We start from the raw sequence: 22,823 nt of genomic DNA, 5'->3' as shown, positions 1-22,823 counted from the left end.
GATGGTAGTGGAGGGATCTCTGCTGGTGCTTGTGGTGGTGGAGGAGGGTGTCTCAATATTTGGATTGGTGGAGCCACGTGTGCATTTTGTCCATTTAGTGGCCTAGCTCGAGGAGGAGTGACTTGCTGGCGAGGAGGCCGTCTTTGATTACCATTTCCTTGATAGCGTCGTGGATGGGGGCAATAATACATGCCGTGACCTACCTCTCCACAGTTGTAGCAAATGTACTCACATGCTTGCCTTTGTCCTTCTTGTCTATTTCGTTCATTTCCTGGCTGGCAAGCCCTTACAGCTTGAACCAGATTGATGGACAGGCTCTCTAGTTGATTGGTGATTTGTTGAAGTAATTCTTGTTGAGAGGACTCTTGGTCTGTTGCTCTTGTCCCTGCTACTACCCTTGCCGTAGGTTGAGCTAGTGGTGGAGGCTCCATTCCCCCTTGTAGTTGAGCTTGGAATTTTAACTTCCTATCCTTCTCCCTTGCATAAGTCATAGCTTTATCAAAGGTATCTGGGAATTTACCTTTTACCTTTTCTCGAAGGATGGGGTAAAGCCCTGCCAGGAAACAGTCCTTCTTTAGGCATTCTGGAGCCCTTTCTCCTTCACCTAGTGATGCACACCATTTCTCCCACAGGTTGGAAAACTTTCCTTCATAGCTTCTATAGTCATTGGGTGATGTTTGGCGTAGCTCTAAGAGCTGTCTCCATATCTCCTCTGGAGGCTCATGGCGGCGAAATTCTTCGATGAAGGCCATCTTTAAGGACTCCCAGTCTCTTTTTTCTTCAAGTGCCAAAGTTTGATACCATAATTTTGCACCTTCCCTCAAGACCAAAGGAAAGGCCCTTAACTTAGTAGCTTCGTCATCCCTTCCCGATACCAGAAAGGCCATTTCCAAATTATCCAAAAAGTCTGGAGCAACCTCCCCAGGCTTACCATAAAAATTAGGGAAGGCCATAAGTGAGAGAGTAAACAATTACACAAACAACTCCAATTTATTTTAAAATAGAGTATGGTAATTACAATTTGGAGCTTTAGCACAACTTAGCTCAAAATAGGATGAAGATCGACACATCAAAGGAATGGTAATAGTCTAGTAAGGGTAGAATGACAGGATGAGGAGAGCGCAAGATTTCCCCAAGTCTCTCGGCTCCAAACAACAGGGCTATTCTTTGCTGATAAAAGATTTTTCTATCAATACAAATACTCACACGGATATGACGCACAAAATGGAAAGGAAACATGCGGGGATCATCATTCTCATTATTGGAATCCATACTTACACACAAGAGCCTAGCTTAGTTGCACCACCTTGGGACGAATGAGCCTGATCAGCCACAGAAGGTCAGCACCTCGGATCACTTCGACTCTTCCTGATGCATCTGTGAAGACGTAAGGCGTGATGGAAACACTTTGTACAATGCTGAGCCTTTTAGCAAGCAACAATTGGATGCTATTAGCATAATCGGCATGACAAATGAAAGTCACACCATTAATGTGCAGCACATCATCAACTAAGATAGTTTCCTTAGATTGAGATAACTTCTTGAAAACTAGCAGCAAAGGTAGGGCAGGGAGGCTTTTCACCCGGTCTCCAAAGCACTTTGGACAATATCCAAAGTGATCTTCACGCGAACAGGAGGTTGGCTTGGGATTGGTGGTGTCTGGATTCACAAAGTGCACTGGGAGCACTCGCAGACGGGCGGCAATCTTGTAGGCAAGCCTTCGTCTCTTTGCTTCAGGAGGATTTAGGGGTGAGAGTCGTGGTTGCAAGTTGGAGGTTGAAGTTGGTTGCATCCCGGACTTTTTCTTGCCTGTAGTGGTCATGTAATGCCTTATTAATGAGATTAAGCCAAATGTTACCTTACGCTTGAGCATGCGCTGCGGCCTTGGGCCACTTAGGTGTAGAGGTGATTTTCCTCCTCTTAGTCGGCTCCTCAAGAAAGAGGGTCTGGTGATGCTTTCTCTTCCCTTAATGTGTGTCATAGTACCTTCGTGTATGTTGATGTAGAATACTTCAAGCTCGTGTGCGTTGGAGGTTTCTGGTGCACTCATAGGTTGAGAGGAGAGGTATATCTAGCTCTTCTTCTCACTCTCCTTCGTTGGCGACGATCACGAACAAGGCATGTAGAAGAACTTACTTCTTGAATTTCAATGACACTGCAACCTGGTAACAAGACCTCCATGAAAGATTTTAAGGCCTCTAAAGCCTCCTCCTCTTCTGTTCTCCAATTTGCAAACTCCTCACGCCATTCGTCCATGTTGTAGATTGCACCTCTTCATTGCTTGTGGACTGAAGGTCTGTGTAGCCCTCCTCCGTGGGGGCACCAAAATGATAGCGGGAAAAAGAGCAGTGCAATCCGGTGGCCTCTGTAGTCGTGCACACTCCACGAACCACGCCTCATGCAAACAAGAAAAGAACAAAACAAAGGGGGCACCACCCTAAATTAAGAGGCTTAGGGACCTCACACATAGTGCACATAGGCAAGTGAGACTTCTGGCATTATGATGGCATCAAAACACATGGCAAAACACATAGAAACGAAGCTTAGGGACCTTATGTAGCATATATATACACAAGACATCAGCTTAACAATACAACGGCATCTGATCATACATAACAAGGATATAGAGAAGCAAGCCAAGGATGGAATAATCCCTTGTCAAAAACAATCAACCCAGCGAGTAGGTATGATCCTACTAGCAACACATCAATACCTTAGAGAATGAGGGTGAGGATGGTGGCCATGGAGCATGAGAGAAGAGTCCTTATTTAGGTTTTAGGGCTAGCAATGTAGCATACTAGAGGGAGAGAGAGAGAGGGAGAGAGAGTAGAGCTCCATCCATAGCTCCTCGTTGTGAGCAATGTCGCCATAGCTTCGTTGCTTGGTGAAGTGGGTGAAGTGTTGTTTTTGAGTGAGAGAAGGCCTCCTTATATAGGTTTCTGAGAGGGTTTAGGATTAGGGATAAACATGCTTAAATCCGCTGATTGGGGTTACTTTTTGCTTAGGGTGGTCAACAGATTAAGGTCACCTGATATGTCACCATCAAGATATTCTCTAGAGTGATGTGAGAGGGGAGGATAAATGCTGATTTTTTCTGATTGTGACACATGGGGATAAGGCCTTGACGAGCATTTAAGAGCAGGTAAGGTGGCTGTTGAAACTGGAGGTTCTGCACATGTCAGGGGGGACCTGCGCGCGGGGGGGGGCAGCTGGGTCCTCCTGAATATCAAATTCTCAAAAAATCCTCAACCATGGCTTCTTTTGACATGTGTTCTTTGAAAAAATCAGCATGTCTCTTTTCAACTCAAAAGTCTTTATCCCTGTTGACTCACCTTTACCATAAGATTTTTCCATTTTCTCCTCCTGTAACTGTATTGTTGATGCCCAATCAGTGCTTCTAGTAACAGTGAACTGTTACCTACCAAATACTTATGGTGCAGTAAAAAATATTTACCATGGGTTAAAAACGTTACTGTAGGCAAAAAGTGATTTGTATTTACCATGTAGGTGAAAAATATTTATTGTAGGTAAAAATTATTTACTGTGGTAAAAAATATTTACTGTCGGTAAAAAAGTGAAAACGGAGTATGCTGTGCTGTGAGTCCACACGAACATCCTCGTGTAAATTTCACTAGAAATTCACACCTAGAATGGGCTATTCTGTAAGATATAGGTTGTAGGCATGCATAAGAGCTCATTCCCACGTATCTTCTGTCCATGGCACCTTTTACTCTTTGGTGCTTGTGAAGTAGATTTTTCTTCTCTTTCGAGATCCCTTGGACTAGAGTATCTTCATCTCCCCAACAACTGACTGTGCCTTTATTGCATCTTCAGAAGGGGTCCTAAAAACCATGCATCAGGACACACATCAGCCACCTTGTCTTGCATCCGGAGTTGGTCCCCTCGTCTACTTCAGATGCATCCTCATCTTCCCAATGTACAGTTTGCTATAAGAATTTTGATGGATGGAGTGGGTACTAAACATTGACATGTGGTCACTATTATCATTTAGTTTGTCTTATTCGATTGATGCAAAACAGTAGTCGATGTGCAATCTATTCACAACATATTCCACAAAGAGTATATATTATGTTTGGCATGGCAAATGAATATAAATTCCAGCAAGCACGTCCAGATACCCCTAGCACAATTAGAAATCTGTTTGATGAGCAAGATGCTGCTTCAGGGCAACACAATTGAGATCGAAAAACTATGTAATATCGCAATAGATTATGTACTATCGAGAATATGAAGCATTGTAATTACTCAAAACACACATTTGAATACAAGGTCTTTACAATGGTGTTTGACATTAACTCATTCTACTCTCAAGCTATATTGAATCAGTTGAGTTGTTATGTGGTTCTAAGTCTGAGTGTTGTGGTTCTCCTTGTAATTCAACCTCCACATCTATTATCAAATTCTCTTCTATTTGTCTACAGTGCATTGAGATACACTAACATTGACATTTTCTTCATTTTTGTTTAACAATCATACAACCAGGTTGGCATTTCCTCCTTGTAGCCAGCACTTTCGATGTGATTCAGTATCTTTTCGTTGCAATACATATACACTAATTTCTCTACTCTGTCTGTTAATAGTCCGTTGTGACTAGTGTTGTGAACATACTTGTGCATACTCCAGTTTCTCTCTAAACTTGAATTTGCTGCACATTGTGCGAGTACTTTCATTGCAAGGGGCCGTAAGGTAGAGTAATTCTCTCCACCATTCATCATCCACCACTTCCATGCAAGTTGCTCTTTTGCCTTACCTGTACAAAATCATTCGCAAAGGGACCTTCTTTTAATCTAAATGCACTCATTTCTTTGATGCAATCAATTCGGTCTTGAACATTGGAGTAGAACGTGTTGACAACGTGATAGAAATCGCCTACCACCCCTATATTGGACATCAGATCTAGATTCCAATACTCTGGATCGAGCATGTAAGCCATGCTATGGAGTGGACTATGAGCACTCTTCCACCTTGCATGAAAATACTTAGCCAAAATTTTCCGTTGTTTGCTAGAGAATGGTAATCGCCACTCCTTCTCTACTACAGACTCTTTCAACTCTTCAGGATTTTCAAGACTCTGTTGGACTGACCACAATGTCATCCACACTTTGCCCAAGTTTGGCACCCTTTGATCAAGATTGCGGATCGTGAACATAACGGGCATCATTACATGGTATGCATCCATTACACTCCTCCACCAAGCAGCCTTGTTTACATTGCCACATAGATATGTAATTTTATCTTTCAGTGTTTCTTTCTGCTCAATCTTCCATTCATCAAAGGCCGCGCAATTGGATGTGTCAATCATAACACATTTATTATGGAGAAGTGATTCCAAGGTATAAAAGTGTGTGTAGAATCGAGTTTCAACAGGAAGTTTCAGCATCACTGACATGCGCATCCTATACAAATCAAGAACTCTTTTTTGTTTCAAGATAAATTTCACAACCTCACGTGCTGTATCAATTATTTTGGCGAACCATGTGGTTTCTTCGCTAGTGTACCAATCTTTCAACACCAAGTTCAAGCTGTGCGTATTACAACCATTGGAAAAAATGTGTGGAAAGCACTTCTTTATTAATTTATTGACATTGTTACAATTCTTTACGTTGTCCATGACAACTTAAGCGACATGTTCAGCACCAATTTCTTTAATTACATTAATCAAGACCTCAGAAATGTATTTACCACTTTTAATTGCACCAGAACTATCAATCACCTTTAGAAACGTTTCTCCCCTTAGACAAACCAGCATTACATTGATTAGCGGTCTTCTCTCAACGTTTGACCAGCCATCACTCACAATCGTACATGCTGAAAGCGAAATATTCCCAAGTATTATTTTGCCAACACGCTCTTTGACTTCGATGTAACATTTGTCCAAGAAAACATTTCTTATCGTGTGATAAGAAGGAGATGAAAATCCTGGACCAAACTCACCGATTTTCTTCCAAGCAGCCTTCCAATGATTGTTGTCTACCATGATCAAAGCACTTCTAGTAAAGAATATTGCTTTGGCGAGTGTTTTTTGTGCTTCTTCTAGAGACTGTACTCGAAAGCTTTCATGTAATGATTTTTGACGCATTTGACAAAGTCCACCTTCATTGTGACGTTTAAAAGGAACACTGTCTAGAATTTCCTCTCCTTGCCAGGTTGTTCTCCAAGGTTAGTTGGCGTCACTACATGATCTGTAGAGTTAACATTTGACTCTAGGAACTCTTTACTCGAAGGCACAGAACTATATATGTGTCGTCTCTTGCCACCCTTTTTGGCAAGCTCTTCTCTCAAACGCTTTGCAATTGCACACGCCTGAGAATGTTCCCATTTCTTACAACTGTTTTTAACGCTACCCAAAAAATGATCTCTAATACATGGTGCACCGCCAGATTTTGTTGTGTGACAAAATTTACATTACCACTCCATATATCGGCCACATATATTGTGAGCAAAATCCCACTCTTTGCTAGGAGCTTTTTTATTCTTTGACTTCTTCGTACCACTTGTGCCCACATTTTGCTCCATTGCTTTTGAATTAAAACTGAAGAGAAAAGAACAAGATGTTCAGTTTTGAAAATATTTTTTTATATTTTTAATAATTTAAAAACCATTCAATATGAAAGTAACCATGATACACAATATGAGATTTCAATGCACGCTAGTGAATCCATATATCGATCACATATATATTTTTAATATATATTATAATTTAAAAACCATTCAATATGAAAGTAACCATGATACACAATATGATATTTTCAATGCACGCTAGTGAATCCATATATCGATCACATATATTGTGAGCAACCATACACATTGCAATGTAGTCTATACATGGCGTAATAGCTATAACAATGCTATGAATCTCTCTACGCAATTATTAGTATATTGAATATTTGTCCACTTTGATTTGCAAACAATAAGACACATCTAATTTTATTTGCTACAAAAAAACAAACGAAAGCAATAAAATATATGATTGGTCATTTCATGCACTAATAATCTATCGTGATACATACTGCACTCTCTGTATAAACCAATGCATGAACTAACGTAAATAAATCTTCAATATAATCACCCAATTGGGGACTACTTGTACCCAGTGAAGGATTGTCCCCCACCCATGCAACCAATTCAATATATAAAAGCTATTTTAATCCAATCAAGGATTATAGCTCTTATATTGTAAACTCAAATGCAATACTTCAAGGATCTTTATATGCCTGGTACACTAGTAGAGGACATCCGACCCTTGACTATCGACTCGTCATTTACATATGCTCATCTTCTAAAACCAATTACAGCCCTCATTTGGACCAATGGCTTCTTCGCAATGAGCATGATTCTTCAACTTTTTAGTTGTTTTGGTTTCGTACCTTTATGTCGGTAAACGAATTAAATTTTTTAGAAGTGGTTACCGAATTGAGAATCACGTTCGGCCCAAAAAAAGGACCTGTGACTCTATAACCTTAGGTCAATTCACAAGGAGATGACAATACTCGGCACTCAGATAGACTCCCCAAGGATTTGCCTAGCTAAAAGACCGGGGTTAGCACACTATTTACTATATATAATTACTCCCGCCGGGCTTTTTCATTTTCCCTTGGGGGATTCACCATGGAAAACTTACCGCACTACGTAAGTGCAGGGGAGGGGGGTTTTTTTACAAGTTACATAAGCGTATAAACTAGGGGAAAGACCCCAATATTTTATCTCCCAAGCTTAAAAATAAGGGAGGGGGTATCATATTTATGGGGGGTGGCGGACCTGATCCCGGTTGATTACTTATAATGATTGGTCACCAATATACACTAGAACGCGAATAACTTTAGGGGATGTTTTTTGTCAGGTCACACATCAAATTTTTCATCAAGCCGGTCATAGAGATAAGGACTGATTTGGAGAAAGTCAAGGGTTAATTTACACCAGCTTTGGATGGGTCAAAAAAATTGGACAAGTAGCCAGAGTACAGGCTGATCGGGCACATAGTAAAACTAAAACACATTAAGGATACATCTAGTTATCGACATAAGTGGTTCCTTAGTACGTTGCCAGTCACTATGCTAATTTGACTAGTTTTACTCAGTTAGATCATGTCAAACCTAAGTTTTATATGTAAGATAGAGGTATGATCGTTTTCTTCATTGATTGTCGTATAAGCGTAGAAAGGGGGGTCATATTCCCTAATATGAGTCGTACGTAGGGGTTTTATCAAAGTTGTCTGCTCGTAGGTGGCATCCCATTTTGTATACAGAGTGAATCACCTGGGCTTTTTCGCGACGAGCCCGTTGGGCTACTACATATACCCGACAGGCTCGTCGGGAAAATGAAAAAGCCCGGAGGGCTAACCGGCTCTATAGGTTTTTGCAGGTCAGAATCAAAGTCACGTTAACAATTAACGTGATCACGTTATTTTTTTGTGTAAATACTATAGTTATTTATGTAATCTCTTGATGTGATTACGTTAATGAAATCCCTGCCTACACTAGCCACTTTCCACAATAGCCCCCCCGTGTCAAAAACGGCTCTCCACTGACTCAACACCTCAGTCTTCTCTTCTCCAAACTTGGCCGCGATTCAATCCTCATGCAATTGTCAACCTCTCGTCGCAACAGGTCTCCTCATGGCCCTACATAGGTTGCCTCCTCCCCCTTGTATCTCTCAAGTTGCTCCCTATTGCACCGTGGTGACTCTCCTTTCATGCAGGCCGTTGGTGGCTCATTCTCCTGCTCACGCCCTGGCGGCTCCTCCACAGGTGGACGCACTTCCTTTCCATCCGAACCGCCTCTCGCAGAGCTCTCATGCAGCTTTTGGCGAGCCTCCTCATGCCATAGGCCCTCTTGCAAACTGGCCGAACCCCATGCAAGCCTCCAAGTGGCGCCTCTTTCCTTCAAGCAGCCTGCCACTGCAGCTCGTTTTTTTTTCCCTGTGGAAACCTTTAAAAAATGTTTCTTTTCCCTTTTTTTTTTTACTCCTGGTTTGGGCAATGTTTCCACACGTCCCATGGCTCTACTCGTTGACCTACCCTTCATGAACATCTTTGACTATAGATGCTAGGAAAATTCAATTAGCTAGCTTGAGCACCATCAAAACAATTTTCCAAGGCTTCATCTGCATGGCCATAAGTCAACAAAGTTCGCTCCACAAAACAAGTTTTCCGGTGACGAGACCTCTGTCGGGAGATGTTACAACCGCCTTGAGTCTAAAGTTGTAATTCACCATAATTTTTAGTTGGAGAAGTGTCATTCCCCGGTATGCAAGAATCGGCCAAAGAGATTGGGACTCGTCAAACACGAGGAAGCATTCTGCATATATTGTGGCATCATTTGAAGAGGAGATCCTTCATCCCTTGGCACCTTCAAGCATCATGACCTGACAAAGCTCCTTAAACATATCCGACCTATTAAATGTCTCATTTGGCACACATATCTCAACCATGTTAGTTGTACCTTGCATCAAATAGCCACTAAAGAACTTTGTCATCTGCTTGAAAATATCCATGTATCAGCTTTTGAGCTCCCCTTGGGCCGACCAAATCTGGCTGCACCATCATTGCCTAACCCCTTGTCGAGGATTCATGCTCAACCATAGCATTATTTTGGTAAAATAGGACTGTATAGAGAGAATGATATAAAATAGCTACATAGACTGGATTAAAAAAATGATATAATGGCTATATAAATAGAATAGAAATAGAGATAAAAGCATCTACTTCATCATCCGCCAGGATCAAATGGAAAGCCTTGAGCTTCCCCAAGCATGGCATAGAGTCCACCTAGATCGAAAACAAAATATTGGCCGTGGCCATCCACCTGTAAAGCATGTATATCCAAGCCTTCCTTTGCACTTGTAGGCCAATAGACAGGCCACCCTAACAGCTCTTCATAGCATGGAGCTTTTTCACCCTTCATCCACAAGCCTTCGTGCCAACCATAAGAATACTTTCAACCACTTGAAACATTGGTACCATAAGCAGCTATCATGTCACTTGCTAGAGAACTCTCCATATCATCACCTTTATCATATGAGTAGTGAGACCTGCATAGTACACCTTGCAAAGCAACCTGGAACAACATAGCTATCAATAGCATAGCATAAAGTACCCAAACCCTCCCATTTTCCTCCACTTGCTGCATAGCCAAGAAAACCTGATCCCTTTGCAAACATGTATCCAAACCCTTTGAAAACGGCTCCAAGGCCACCTTTTGATACTCAAGAGTATGACCTGCTAGAGCTTCAACCTGTTCAAATACCTCATCACCTGCAAGGTTGGTGGCACCTTCCTCGTTGCATGGAGCCTCACTCTTATAGGCTGCACCTGTATGAGTTTCCATAGAGTCATCTGCCGGAGCTACCTCTCCACGGCTACACAAACTCTAAAACTTCAAAGTACACCTCGACATGCCCATCAAGGCAAGGTTGCCCCACCCCCTGCATAGGTAAATCACTTTGACATACCTCTGCTTATGTTCCTAGCTCTTGCAAGTCATCCTCCAAAACCTGCTCTTCAATTACATCGGATGCACAATCAAACCATACCTCTTTCTCCAATAGGGACTCATCATCACAAGACACAAGAGAAGGCTGCTCGACTAACCGATTCACACAAGGTGTAACATGATACTTCTCTTCGACCTTTAGTTGGCTGGTAGGAAACTCGCATACATTTTTGTCCACTCCATCTACATGAAAAACATCATAATTTTCGTACCTAGAAGACATGGACTCCGTCTCCCACATGCTATCTGTGTCCAAACTATTGCTGGAGCTATGAGAACTGTCGGACTTCTCTTATGATCTTGCCGGTTCTTGCACCTTTGCTACCTTCCTCATTGCTGGCTCTAGAACCAACACTTCTTCTTTAAGATCTTGTATCACGTCATCCTCTTGAGCAAGCAAACTAGGTGGCACTCTGAATATGCCTCTCTACACCTTTTGAGACCTGGTTGGCACTCGTTCTACCTCTTCTAGCATGGCATCGCCTTCATGTGCTTTGATTACATGCATATCAAGAATTGAAAGGCCTTTTACCTCTTGATGCTCTTTAATTTGTTTGGGCTTAGGTCCACTGGCTGCCGTGATTGTATACTGCAACAATCCTCCCCCCATTTTCTTCTTCATCTTTCAACTCTTTGCTCTAGCGACTCTGACAGCTTCATCAAAGGTCCTTGGATCTTCATACTCCACTCTCTCACAAACATAAGGATGCAAGCATGATAGAAATCTTTCCAGCTTAAAGTATCATGCATTGGTTGCTTGGGTAGCAGCCACAATATCCCCCCAATAAGCGTCAAATTTATCAACAAAAGTATCAAAATTTGCAGTTACGTCCTGCTGCAAGCCTTTGATCTTTGCATCTGCTTCCAAGGCCGTCACCACCTTTCGATACCTTTGTAAGAATTGCTCGCGAAATCCGATCCAAGTTTGCTTGTGTGCATCTTCTAAGCCATCGAACCAAACTTTTGCTTTACCTCGCAGCACCAAAGGTAGACTCCGGAGCTTTGTTTCATCACCTGGCATCTGCAATACTCTCATCATAAATAGCTCAAAATAGGCAATCCAATCGTCTGCATCTTTATCTCCTTTGAACACTGGACCAAATTCTTGCTTCATCTTCACTCACGACACCTTGTTAGGAAGCAATCAGTGGATCCTCAGTGGGGGCACCACAAGATGGAAAGGGGGAAGTGGAAAAACCACCAACACACAATCTGAATGCCTCTCTATATCCCAGTGACTACACAACACCCCTATCCCCTAGCAAACACACACCTAGACTCACAATCTAGCAACGACTATTGTCTAAGCCCATATCCAACCAACCTCCTCTACATACATATTGTCGCAAAGCATACCATAATGGCTTTTGTTTATGACCTTTCAGAGCACCTTCACAACAACCATAGCATTTCAAAATCAACTAACACTCACATGCTATTATAGAATCTCTAACATGCAACCATTTTGTCATAAGCTTGCACCCAATTTATGCATCTAACACCAACAAACACTTGGATATTACTAGCATATACTGCCTTCAAACTATAAAGGGTACCAACACAAAAAACCATTCCAGTACATGGAACCACATAAGCATGATGATAGTGAGGGAGAAAGATGATGTATATCCACTAAAAAAACAAGCATATGGAGACTATAGATAGTTGGATTAGAGTAAGCGGGACAATTGTGGATCCCAAAAAAAAAACTCTTTGATGTAGCTTCCAACAAATTTGTGGTGAGGTATGAGCGAGAGGGTTTGTATGGCTGCCCTCCTCCTTTCAATGCTAAGAGCCCATGTAGTATTAACCCTTTTGATTTGCGCTCCTTCAACACATTCTAGTTGTTTTTTTCGCCCTTCATGACGTTGGCTACCTTCTGCAAAACAGCATCTCTCTCTCCTTTTGCGGGTTGGTGAGGTCATTCACACTCTCTCTACCAGTCTCTTGCATACGAGCCCCCTCTAGCCCGTAGCTCTCCCTTCCTTACACTTCACACGGCCCGCCTCCTTCTATAGCACCATATCAAGGTGGCGGTCCTCCTCCTACAATGGTCACTTTCCACAACAGCCCCCCCGTGTCAAAAAACGGCTCTCCACTGACTCAACACCTCAGTCTTCTCTTCTCCAATCTCGGCCGCCATCCAGTCCTCATGCAATTGTCAACCTCCTCCTGCAACAGGTCTCCTCACGGCCTACACAGGTTGCCTCCTCCCCCTTGTATCTCTCAAGTTGCTTCCTATTGCACCGTGGGGAATCTCCTTTCATCCAGGCCGTCGGCGGATCATTCTCCTGCTCACGCCCTGGTGGCTCCTCCACAGGTGGGCGCACCTCCTTTCCATCCGAACTGCCTCTCTCAGAGCTCTCATGGAGCTTTTGGCGAGCCTCCTCATGCCAGAGGCCCTCCTGCAAGTTGGCCGACCCCCATGCAAGCCTCCAAGTTTCACCTCTTTCCTTCAAGCAGCCCGCCACCTGCTGTAGCTCGGTTTTTTTTTTCCTGTGGCAACCTTTAAAAAATGCTTTTTTTCCTTTTTTGTTAACTCCTAGCTTGGGCAATGTTCCCACGTGTCCCATGGCTCCGCTCATCGACCTACCCTTTATGAACATCTTTGACTACAGATGCTAGGAAAATTCAATTAGCTAGCTTGAGCACCATCAAAACAATTCTCCAAGGCTTCATCTGCATGGCCATAAGTCAACAAAGTTTGCTCCGCAAAACAAGTTTTCTGGTGACGAGATCTCCGTCGGGAGATGTTACAACCGCCTTGACTCTAAAGTTGTAATTGCTCACCATAATTTTTAGTTGGAGAAGTGTCATTCCCCGGTATGCGAGCATCCAAAGAGATTTGGACTCGTCAAACACATGTAAGCATTCTGCATATACTGTGGCATCATTTCAAGATGAGATCCTTCATCCCTGGGCACCTTCAAGCATCATGACCTAGAAAAGCTTCTTAACCATATACGACCTATTAAATGTCTCATTTGGCACACATACCTCAACCATGCTAGTTGTACCTTGCATCAAATAGCCACTGAAGCACTTTGTCATCTCCTTGCAAATATCCATGTAAGAGCTTTTGAGCTCTCCTTGGGCCGACCAAATCTGGTTGCACCGACGTTTACAACATCTTTAACACTAGAATGGTAACCTAACAGGACATAAAAGTGTCCTTTCAGGGTTTTGGGAAAAAATTCCAAAACCGTAGTAGATCCACTCATTTTGAAAAATCCTTTCATGAGCTTATAGTTCAATAACTACTACATATGGAAAAAATGAGAAACTTGTAATTTTTCTTATCCCTTGGTCACTACAAGCCTCCATAGTTGATGGACCAGTGCATTTTTCCCAAAACAACAATTTCTTACGGTTGATTGCATATAAATAAGAGTGGGGATTTTTGTAGGACATGAGATAAAATGCCCCGTTAACTTCAATGGGTTGGTGACCAAAACATATGGTTGCTTTTACCTCACTATTTTTTTTTTGGGCAAAAAAAATAGGTACAAAAAAGTTGCATTTTTGCCATTCTGCGGACCTATCATCAAAGTTTCTATAGTCACGCTCAATATAGATACTATATACATGTTTTCTTAGTTCCCATTGGGCCTTTGGATTCAAAAGGAGCCATGGAGCATGTCAAAAGGATAATGGATCTCTTACAATTGGAACCAAAAATTGGGTTTAGCATTATGACCTCTAGAAACCCATAGAAACTACTCAATATCTAGCCAAGTTTGTATTCTATGATTAGATATGGTTACTACCTACAAAATACACACAATTGGCCTAAGAAACTAGCAATATTGAGAGATTTATACTTGCTACTCTAAAATGTATCGTATTCTTCAGCAATCAAAAAACTCAACCATCATCATATACTATGCTATATAGCATATTAGGTCCCCCAAAACTCAAGGAAGATTATCTTTATGTTATACATTACACTTACACAATCAAAATTGAATTTGGATATCAAGAAAGCCACCAAAAAAATCATAAAAGTGCTAATTTTGGCCAAAAAACAGAATTATCCAATTCTTGTAAATTGGTCATAACTTTCAATTTTAACACTTAGCTCTCCCTACAAGCATCAAAACATGTTGAGAACTATGAAGGCCTAACCTCTAGCCATCTAAACGTCACAAACATGAAGTTTAGAGTGGTATAGTGCCAAAAATGAAAAAAAAAGCCAAAAACAGTACCCGTTTTTTCACACAGTTTAGGTTCAAAAATGTTGTGCAAGAGTAAGGTTAATGGTGAGATCGATACTCCAAAAAAATGCTAATTTTTTTTCAGCTCATAAGGCAGCTTTGTGGATATATAGCACCTAGAAAATCATTTTCATACTCTTCAAATAATTCAAGCAAAATGGTCACTTAACAGGACAGAAAAGTGTCCAAGGACATAAAAGTGTCCCGTTACCATTCTAATGTTAATGGTCAAATAGGACGAATGTGAGTGCTTAAACCTTTAAATGCATATTAAATTTATTTGAATTAATTTATATATTAGTAAAAGAAAATTTCATGCTTTAAACTTTCAATGCTTTAATTGAAAGAAATTATGGTTTGATGTGAAATTTCATTTTGAATTATATATATATTTTTTTGGTTTATGAAAAAATCTTGTTTTGAAGCAATTGCATTTTGAATTATGTCCTTTTCGAAATTATGCGATTAATGGGGTTTATGTTTTAGGTTAAGTTTAGGTTATAAGTTAAGTTAGGTTAGGTTAGGTTAGTGTTGAACCTACACCAGATCAGTACTTGTACTTATGTTTAATCAATCAACTCTTAGTCAGTCGGATCTTAGTTAGTCGGAATTTGATAAGTCGGATTCTGGTCAATCGGATGTAACAGTTATAACTGTCACAAGTTCCTATTTAAAGGTCATGCTGGTTCACGCAAGAATGTAATTTTGGGTTTAAATGGAAGTTATCTTTGGACCAAGATGAATCAACTGTGTAGTCTCTTGCTTTATGCTTCCTGCTTGTTCTACAATCTGCTGTGTCGGAATTTGGTGAATGTTGAAATGCTGATGAGTTAAATGTGTTTTCCTTTGTTTAACTCTGTCTTTAGTGTGTGTGACTTGTTGTCAACACCTAAGTTTTGTGTGTGTTGAAGAACCCCAACAGTTGGGTTATCTTATACGTTGATGGAGCAAAAGATGTCGTGCGCACACTCACACACCCAGACAACTCAACATAGCACAAGGAATTTACTTAAGTTCCTCACCTCACTCACCACCACTCAGAAGCTCCCTGAAAATTCTACCCACAAGATCAATTCAAACTCCAAATGCGTCGACCTACAAGCCCTGCCTGCCCAGACACTACAAGGTGTGTCAAGGTGATCAACACATGAAATCACGCTTGATGGTGACAAAAATATACAAGAATAACCATCAAAAACCCAAAAACTCTAGCCACAAAAGTCCACTCTCAAACCATTGCAAAGCCTTCACCAAGCTCCACTCTATTGGACTCTTTGGAGTAGTGCCAACCGTAATGGCACCGATACAGGGTCACATAGTCTTGCAGAAAGCCGCACCTTCTTCCCTCAATTCCTTGCACACACACATCCATGGAAACTTCAGAACTTCCATAGACTCTCCCAAGTGCAAAACTGAAGAGAGAAATCTCTCATTCACTCCTCCACACACTCGAAAATAGGACGCGAACGTGAAGGGACTGCACCAAACCACCTGTAGGAACCCTGGTCCCTCCCACACGCAGAGGGGTGAAAGTGTTGATATTGCTCTTTAAAATTTATCCCTTAGCCTGGACCATCACGGAACCGTGAGTGGTGTGGCAATTTGAAGCCTTTTTCACACCTTTTTTGGCCATTTTTTGACCATTTTTGGTCCAGTTTTGGCCAATTTTGACCCCTGGCGGGCATTTTTCGCCGGAAAAACCCGAAACACACTCCAAAATTGATCAAATTTTGTACGCTTGATCCTTGATACTCAAATCACTTTGCCACATCCCCACATTCTATTTTTGACCACTTCTAAGGTGGTGCATGCATCACCGCAGATCAGGCACCGTAAATAAACAGTACTACATGTCCCAAACTTCTTGAGCAGGATGAGAGTACCCATACTTGTTACTTGAATTATTTACATTCTAGAAAGATCAAAAAAAAAATTTAGAGCCAAACTAAGCCACCTAGAACCATATCCAAGGCCCCAATACCCTATCCGGGCATGTACATGTGCTTAACAACTGGCACGCAAGCCTGCCTATTCACAATGTGTACACGTTGCATATTTTTTTGAACTTGAAACCACTTTGCAAAGCTCCCAAATGCATGTAATTGTACATATTTTTGTACATATGACCATGCATATAAATGCTACTTTGTACACGCCGAAAGCGGTCTATCATCATTGCCCACCCTCTAGGTAGAGCATTTATGCTCAACCAAGAGACTGTTTGGATATGGAACCACATCCCTCGCAAAATATTTCTTCAATCGATACCCATTTATTCTATAGCGCAAACGTTCAACACACAGTTTTTTCAACTCATAGGTGCCATTAGGAAATACATGCTTCACTTTTTATGGAACCAACCATTTGTCCCTCAACTCATTGTTACTTTCAGCTTCATCAAGATTGTAAGCTCTAGAAAAGATTACATCACCTTTTGGGTTCTTAATGACTACCCCACCACTTGCCTTTTGAAGAACTTTCCTGTATGCACCATCAAACATCATTGTAACGCATCTGTAATATCTACTTCCTCTTCACGATCATCCTTGTCGACCCTTGGGTAAGATGGAAGCTCCCCCCCCCCCCCCTTCCCCCCCCCTACGTACCACTATGTCTCCCAAGTGAGATTTAACAGAATGATCCACTTTAAACTCAAACTCATACTCTTGAAGCTCATAGTCCACTTTAAGATGAGCTTGCTAGGCTTCAAATGTTGTACTACAACAGACAGTAGGCAAAAGATTTGATGTGGTGAGCACATAAAACTTTTGGGGCAAGAGATAGGTTTTGAACCTTCGACAAGCAAGAACCAAGGCAAATACCCATTGTTCCATTTCCGTGTAGGAGAACTCGCTTAAATTCTTCATTTTTCTCTCAAAATAGATTGGCTTGAAGTTCCTTCCTTGCTTTTGTAAGAGAACCGACCCAAAAGCTACTGACCCCACACTGATAGATACATTGAAAATTGATTGCAAGTCAGGAGGACTCACTATTGGTAAAGCACACAATACCTCCTTGATACCATCAAAAGCCTGTTGCATGTCTTCATTCCACTCAAACCCTTGAACTCTTTGACTCAGTTTCTGAAGAGGATACACATACTGACATAGCATCCAAAAAAAAGTGACAAGTACTTGAGCTTATGCACAAATGATGCCAAATCCTTTGTGTTGGTGCTATCAAGATCTGAAAGTAGCCAGAAAATCCATCCATGATTGAGTAAAGTTCATGATCTGCAACCTGATTGAGGATTTCATCTAGGAAGGATAGTGGATAATGATTTCTTTTTGTGGTAGCATTCAAAGGTTTGAAATCAACGCATATCCTAAATCTTCCATTCTTCTTGGGCACAATAACAACCGGAGAGACCCATTCAGACTCCTCCATTCGAAAGATGAAATCTGCTTCCAAAAGCTTCGTCACCTCTTCATGAAGTGCCTTCTCATGAATGACCCCCAATAGATTGATTTTATGCTCGACTCCTTTATCTCCTTGATTTTATGCTCGACTCCTTTATCTCCTTGCAAATCTGTATATTCAGTGTGGAGAATAGCTTTGGAAAATTAGTGAACATGTCTTCATACTCCTTTTTTTCTTTCTTTGTCAAGTCCTCTCCTAGCATGCTCCTTGCGTTCACTTTGGCAGGCTCTACAACTGCTTTTGGACTATCCTTCTCCTCCTTGACCTTCACATCATGCACCGATGCTTCCTTTTCAACACTTATCCCAAAAAGATCAGGACATAATTGCATCAAGCCTTCCTCTACACTTTCTTCTCATGACCTAGACGAAGCATCACTATCGTATGACGTAGTTTCTGTCGAATCCGTATCTTGCATCTCCACTAGGGGCTGTGTACGGCTCTCATGTGTCTTCATGTTGTAGACAATGATCCTTCCTTTCTCTTTTTCAGGGATGGTGATCAAGCGCGTGTCCCAATCCTAATTAGCACCAAGGGTTATAAGCCATGGCCTCCCTAAAATGATCGGATAAGCATTCTCACCCACTTGCATCACGTAGCAATCAACCAAGCACTCAATCCCCAAGACTTTTATCTTCACATCTTCAGCTATTCCAAGACACCTTGCCTTTTTGTGGTTGGCCATCCTCATACAGATCGAAGCATTCACTAACATCTTAACGCCTGCTTAGGCTTCATGATAGCCTCGGTCATGACACACACGTGGGCACCACCATCCACATATGCTTGCACTTCCGTCTTCTTTCCCAGCATAGCTTCAACTATTCGCAACATATCCACTGGGTGACCAACGCTCAAAGATGACACCATGCTTTGATGCTTTTACTTCTTGGAAGGAAGCCGCGTACTTACACACTTGGTCCACTGCCTCCTCAATTTAGCATTCCAAGACACCAACTAACCAAAAGATATATTTGCCTTTTGATTTTGTATGTCGTCAACAATATCATAGTCTTCAACACCTTGGCCAAGGAGGTAGTCCTTTGGACCAATTTTCCTTCTTCGCCACCTCTTGCTACTTTCTGGTTTGTCTTCTACCTCAGCCTTTCCTTTCCTTGCTCTTGTTTCCCTGTCTTCTTCTGTCTCTTTCTCCCTATCATGCCTAGGTCTCTTATTGGTCAAAACATCCACATCTTGATGCTCAAGGGTAATGATGTTATTAGCTCTACCTTCTCCATTTTGAGACAACGGTTGTGGTTGTTGTTGCGGAGGTGGTGCTTCTAGTGCCCACTCTTGATGATTTTCTTCTATTCTCCCTCGACCACATCCATATAAGGGGTATATCCCTCCTCTCACTCTTGGTGGTTCAGGACAATCAGGAGCGTAATGACCCTCTTCATCACAATTGTAGCATCTTCCTTGTAACCTTCGTCCCCTACCTCTCCCAACTGGCCGTTCCTCTCTTTGGTTCCTATTCATTATATTAATTATTAATTCTTGCAACTGAACGACAAGATCATGCAAAACCCGGGCTATAACAGGATCTAGACCTTGAACCACTTGCTCCACTCTATCATCCGTTGTCACAGGGACCATTGGTTGCACCACAACTGGCTCAGTGTGTGTCATGCCTTGATCCCACCTTCTCTTGATCTTCTTGCTCTTGGCCTCGGAAATTTCCACAGCTCTTTCGAATGTAGCAGGCTCATCTTGATCGACCTTCTCCCTTAAACTTGGATGGAGACAATCCATAATTTGAGGCACTATAAAGAAATCCCCTGGAGGTACTTGGGATGCCGCCTCTAATTGAATCCAAATTCCTTTGAAGTGTTGCAAAAACTCTTTAAAGTTAGCATGAACATCTTGCAGCAAACCTCCCAATCTTGTTGTCGCTTCTATTGCGGTTAGTTTCTTTCCAAACCTGTCAAAATTTGTCAGCTTCACTTGCTCCCATGTTTGCTTTTTGTCTTCCTCTAAACCTTCAAACCACTCCCGAGATTCTCCTTTGAGTTCAAGATGAAATACATGAAGCTTTGCTTCGTCATTCACAATGTGCATACCAAGCGTATGCCACTTGAAGTCCGCAATCCAATCCTTCACATCCTCCTTCCTTGTGAACACTGGCCGACTATAAGCCATCTCTTTGGAGTCTCTTCTCCCGTGCATGAGTAACTCCACAAAAGTTGAAGTCTTGCACCTCAACCAAACCACCACTTTTCTTCAATGAAGGTCAAACTTCACAGCAAAACCGCTTCACCTCGGTGCACAACCGGCAAATTTCCGATCGCCAGCGGGATCGCCAAAGGATGATGGAGCAAAAGATGTCGTGCGCACACTCACACACCCAGACAACTCAACACAACAGAAGGAATTTACTTAAATTCCTCACCTCACTTACCACCACTCAAAAGCTCCTTGAAAATTCTACCCACAAGCTCAATTCAGACTCCAAAAGCTTCGACTTACAAGCCCTTGCCTACCCGCAGACACTACAAGTTGGGTCGAGGTGATCAACACGTGAAATCACGCTTGATGGTGACCAAAATATACAATAAAAACCATCAAAAACCCAAAAAACTCCAGCCACAAAAGGCCACTCTCCAACCATTGCAAAGCCTTCACAAAACTCCACTCTATTGGACTCTTTGGAGTACTGCCAACCCTAATGGCACCGATACACGGTCACATAGTCTTGCAGAAAGCCGCACCTTCTTCCCTCCATTCCTTGCACACACACATCCATGGAAACCTGAGAACTTCCATAGACTCTCCCAAGTGAGAAATTGAAGAGAGAAATCTCTCATTTACTCCTCCACACACTCGAAAACAAGACACGAACGCGACGGGACTACACTAGACCACCTGTAGGAACCCTGGTCCCTCCCACACACAGAGGGATGAAAGTGTTGATATTTCTCTTTAAAAGTTCTCCCTCCGGCACCATGAGTGATGTGGCAATTTGAAGCCTTTTCACACCTTTTTTGGCCCAATTTTGGCCATTTTTAACCCCCGACGGGCATTTTTCGCGGGAAAAACCCCAAACAGACTCCAAAATTCACCAAATTTTGTACGCTTGATCCTTGATACCAAAATCAATTTTCCACATCCCTACATTCTATTTTTGACCACTTCTATGGTGGTGCACACATCACTGCAGATCATGCACCGTAAATAGACAGTACTACATGTCCCAAACTTCTTGAGCAGGATAAGAGTACCCATACTTGTTGCTTGCATTATTTACGTTCTATAAAGCTCAAAAAGTTTCTTTAGATCCAAAATAAGCCACCTAGAACCATATCCAAGTCCCCAATACCCTATGCGGGCATGTACATGTGCTCGATTGCTGGCACGCTAGCTTGCCTATTCACAATGTGTACACGTTGCATCTTTTTCCAACTTGAAACCACTTTGCAAAGCTCCCAAATGCATGTATTTACATATTTTTGTACATATGACCATGCATATAAACGCTACTTTGTACACACCAAAAGCGGTCTATCAACGTTACGTTAGGTTAAGTTAAGCTACGTTAGGTTAGGTTATGTTAGGTTAGATTAAGCTACATTAGGTTAGGTTAGGTTAGGTTAGGTTATGTTAAGGTTAGGTTAGGTTAGGTTAGGTTAGGTTAGGTTATCTTATACGTAAGGTTAGGTTAAGTTAAGCTACGTTAGGTTAGGTTATGTTAAGCTACGTTAGGTTAGGTTATGTTAAGGTACATTAGGTTAGGTTATACGCTAGGTTAGGTTATCTCATATGTTAGGTTAGGTTAAGTTAAGCTACGTTAGGTTAAGTTAGGTTACGTTAGGTTAGATTAAGCTACATTAGGTTAGGTTAGTTTAGGTTATCTTATACGTAAGGTGAGGTTAAGTTAAGCTACGATAGGTTAGGTTATGTTAAGCTACATTAGGTTAGGTTAGGTTGAACTATGTTCGGCAAGACGGCAAGCCATAGAGCTTACCCACAGTGCATATTAAAAACAACACAATGGTAACTTTTTTATCAATACGGAAATCTATAAAGCTTACCCACAATGTATATGCATTGTGGGAAAGCTCTATGGCTTTCTGTATTGCCAACGGCTCGCCATTGTGTTGTTTATATATCCGCAAGCAGTTTTCAAGTCCTAAAATAGCTAAGCGACCCTAAAAATAACACCATGGCGAGCCGTTTGGTAATACGGAAAGCCATAGAAATTTCCCACAATGCATATGTGTTGTAGGCAAGCTATATGGCTTGACGTATTGCTAAACAGCTCGCCATTCTGTTTTCTATATGTTTGCAAGCGGTTTTCAAATCCTAAAATAGCTAAGCGGCTCTAAAAACAACACAATGGAAAGCCTTTTGGCAATATGGCAAGCCATACACCTTTCTTACAATGCATATGCATTGTGGGCAAGCTTTATGGATTGCCGTATTGCCAAACGGCTCTCCATTGTGTTGTCTATATGTTTGCGAGCAATTTTCAAGCGCTAAAATTGCCTCGTGTCCCTAAAAACGACACAATGATGATCCGTTTGGCAATACAGAAATCCATAAAGCTTGCCCATAAGGCATATGCATAGAGGGAAAGATCTATGGCTTGCCGTATTGCCAACAACTTGCCATTGTATTGTTTCTATGTCCGCAAGTAGTTTTACAGCCCTAAAATAGCTAAGCAGCCCTTAAAAAAACACAA

General features: G+C 41.7%; 1 protein-coding gene and 1 pseudogene across 1 annotated transcript; both read right to left on the bottom strand.

The window, feature by feature from the left end:
• Window positions 1–9,956: 9,956 nt before the first annotated feature.
• On the bottom strand, window positions 9,957–10,346 carry LOC147436180 (uncharacterized). The gene has a single exon (XM_086488101.1). The coding sequence runs from the start codon at window positions 10,344–10,346 to the stop codon at window positions 9,957–9,959; it is 390 nt and encodes a 129-aa protein (XP_086344227.1).
• A 783-nt stretch (window positions 10,347–11,129) lies between these two features.
• LOC147436179 (uncharacterized) lies at window positions 11,130–11,625 on the bottom strand (annotated as a pseudogene).
• Between the last annotated feature and the right edge of the window lie 11,198 nt (window positions 11,626–22,823).

The sequence above is a fragment of the Adiantum capillus-veneris genome, chromosome 18 (genome assembly GCF_014529385.1).
Source record: "Adiantum capillus-veneris isolate H3 chromosome 18, ASM1452938v2, whole genome shotgun sequence".
In the NCBI taxonomy this organism is placed as follows: domain Eukaryota; kingdom Viridiplantae; phylum Streptophyta; class Polypodiopsida; order Polypodiales; family Pteridaceae; genus Adiantum; species Adiantum capillus-veneris.
This window is presented reverse-complemented; position numbering and strand designations above follow the sequence as displayed.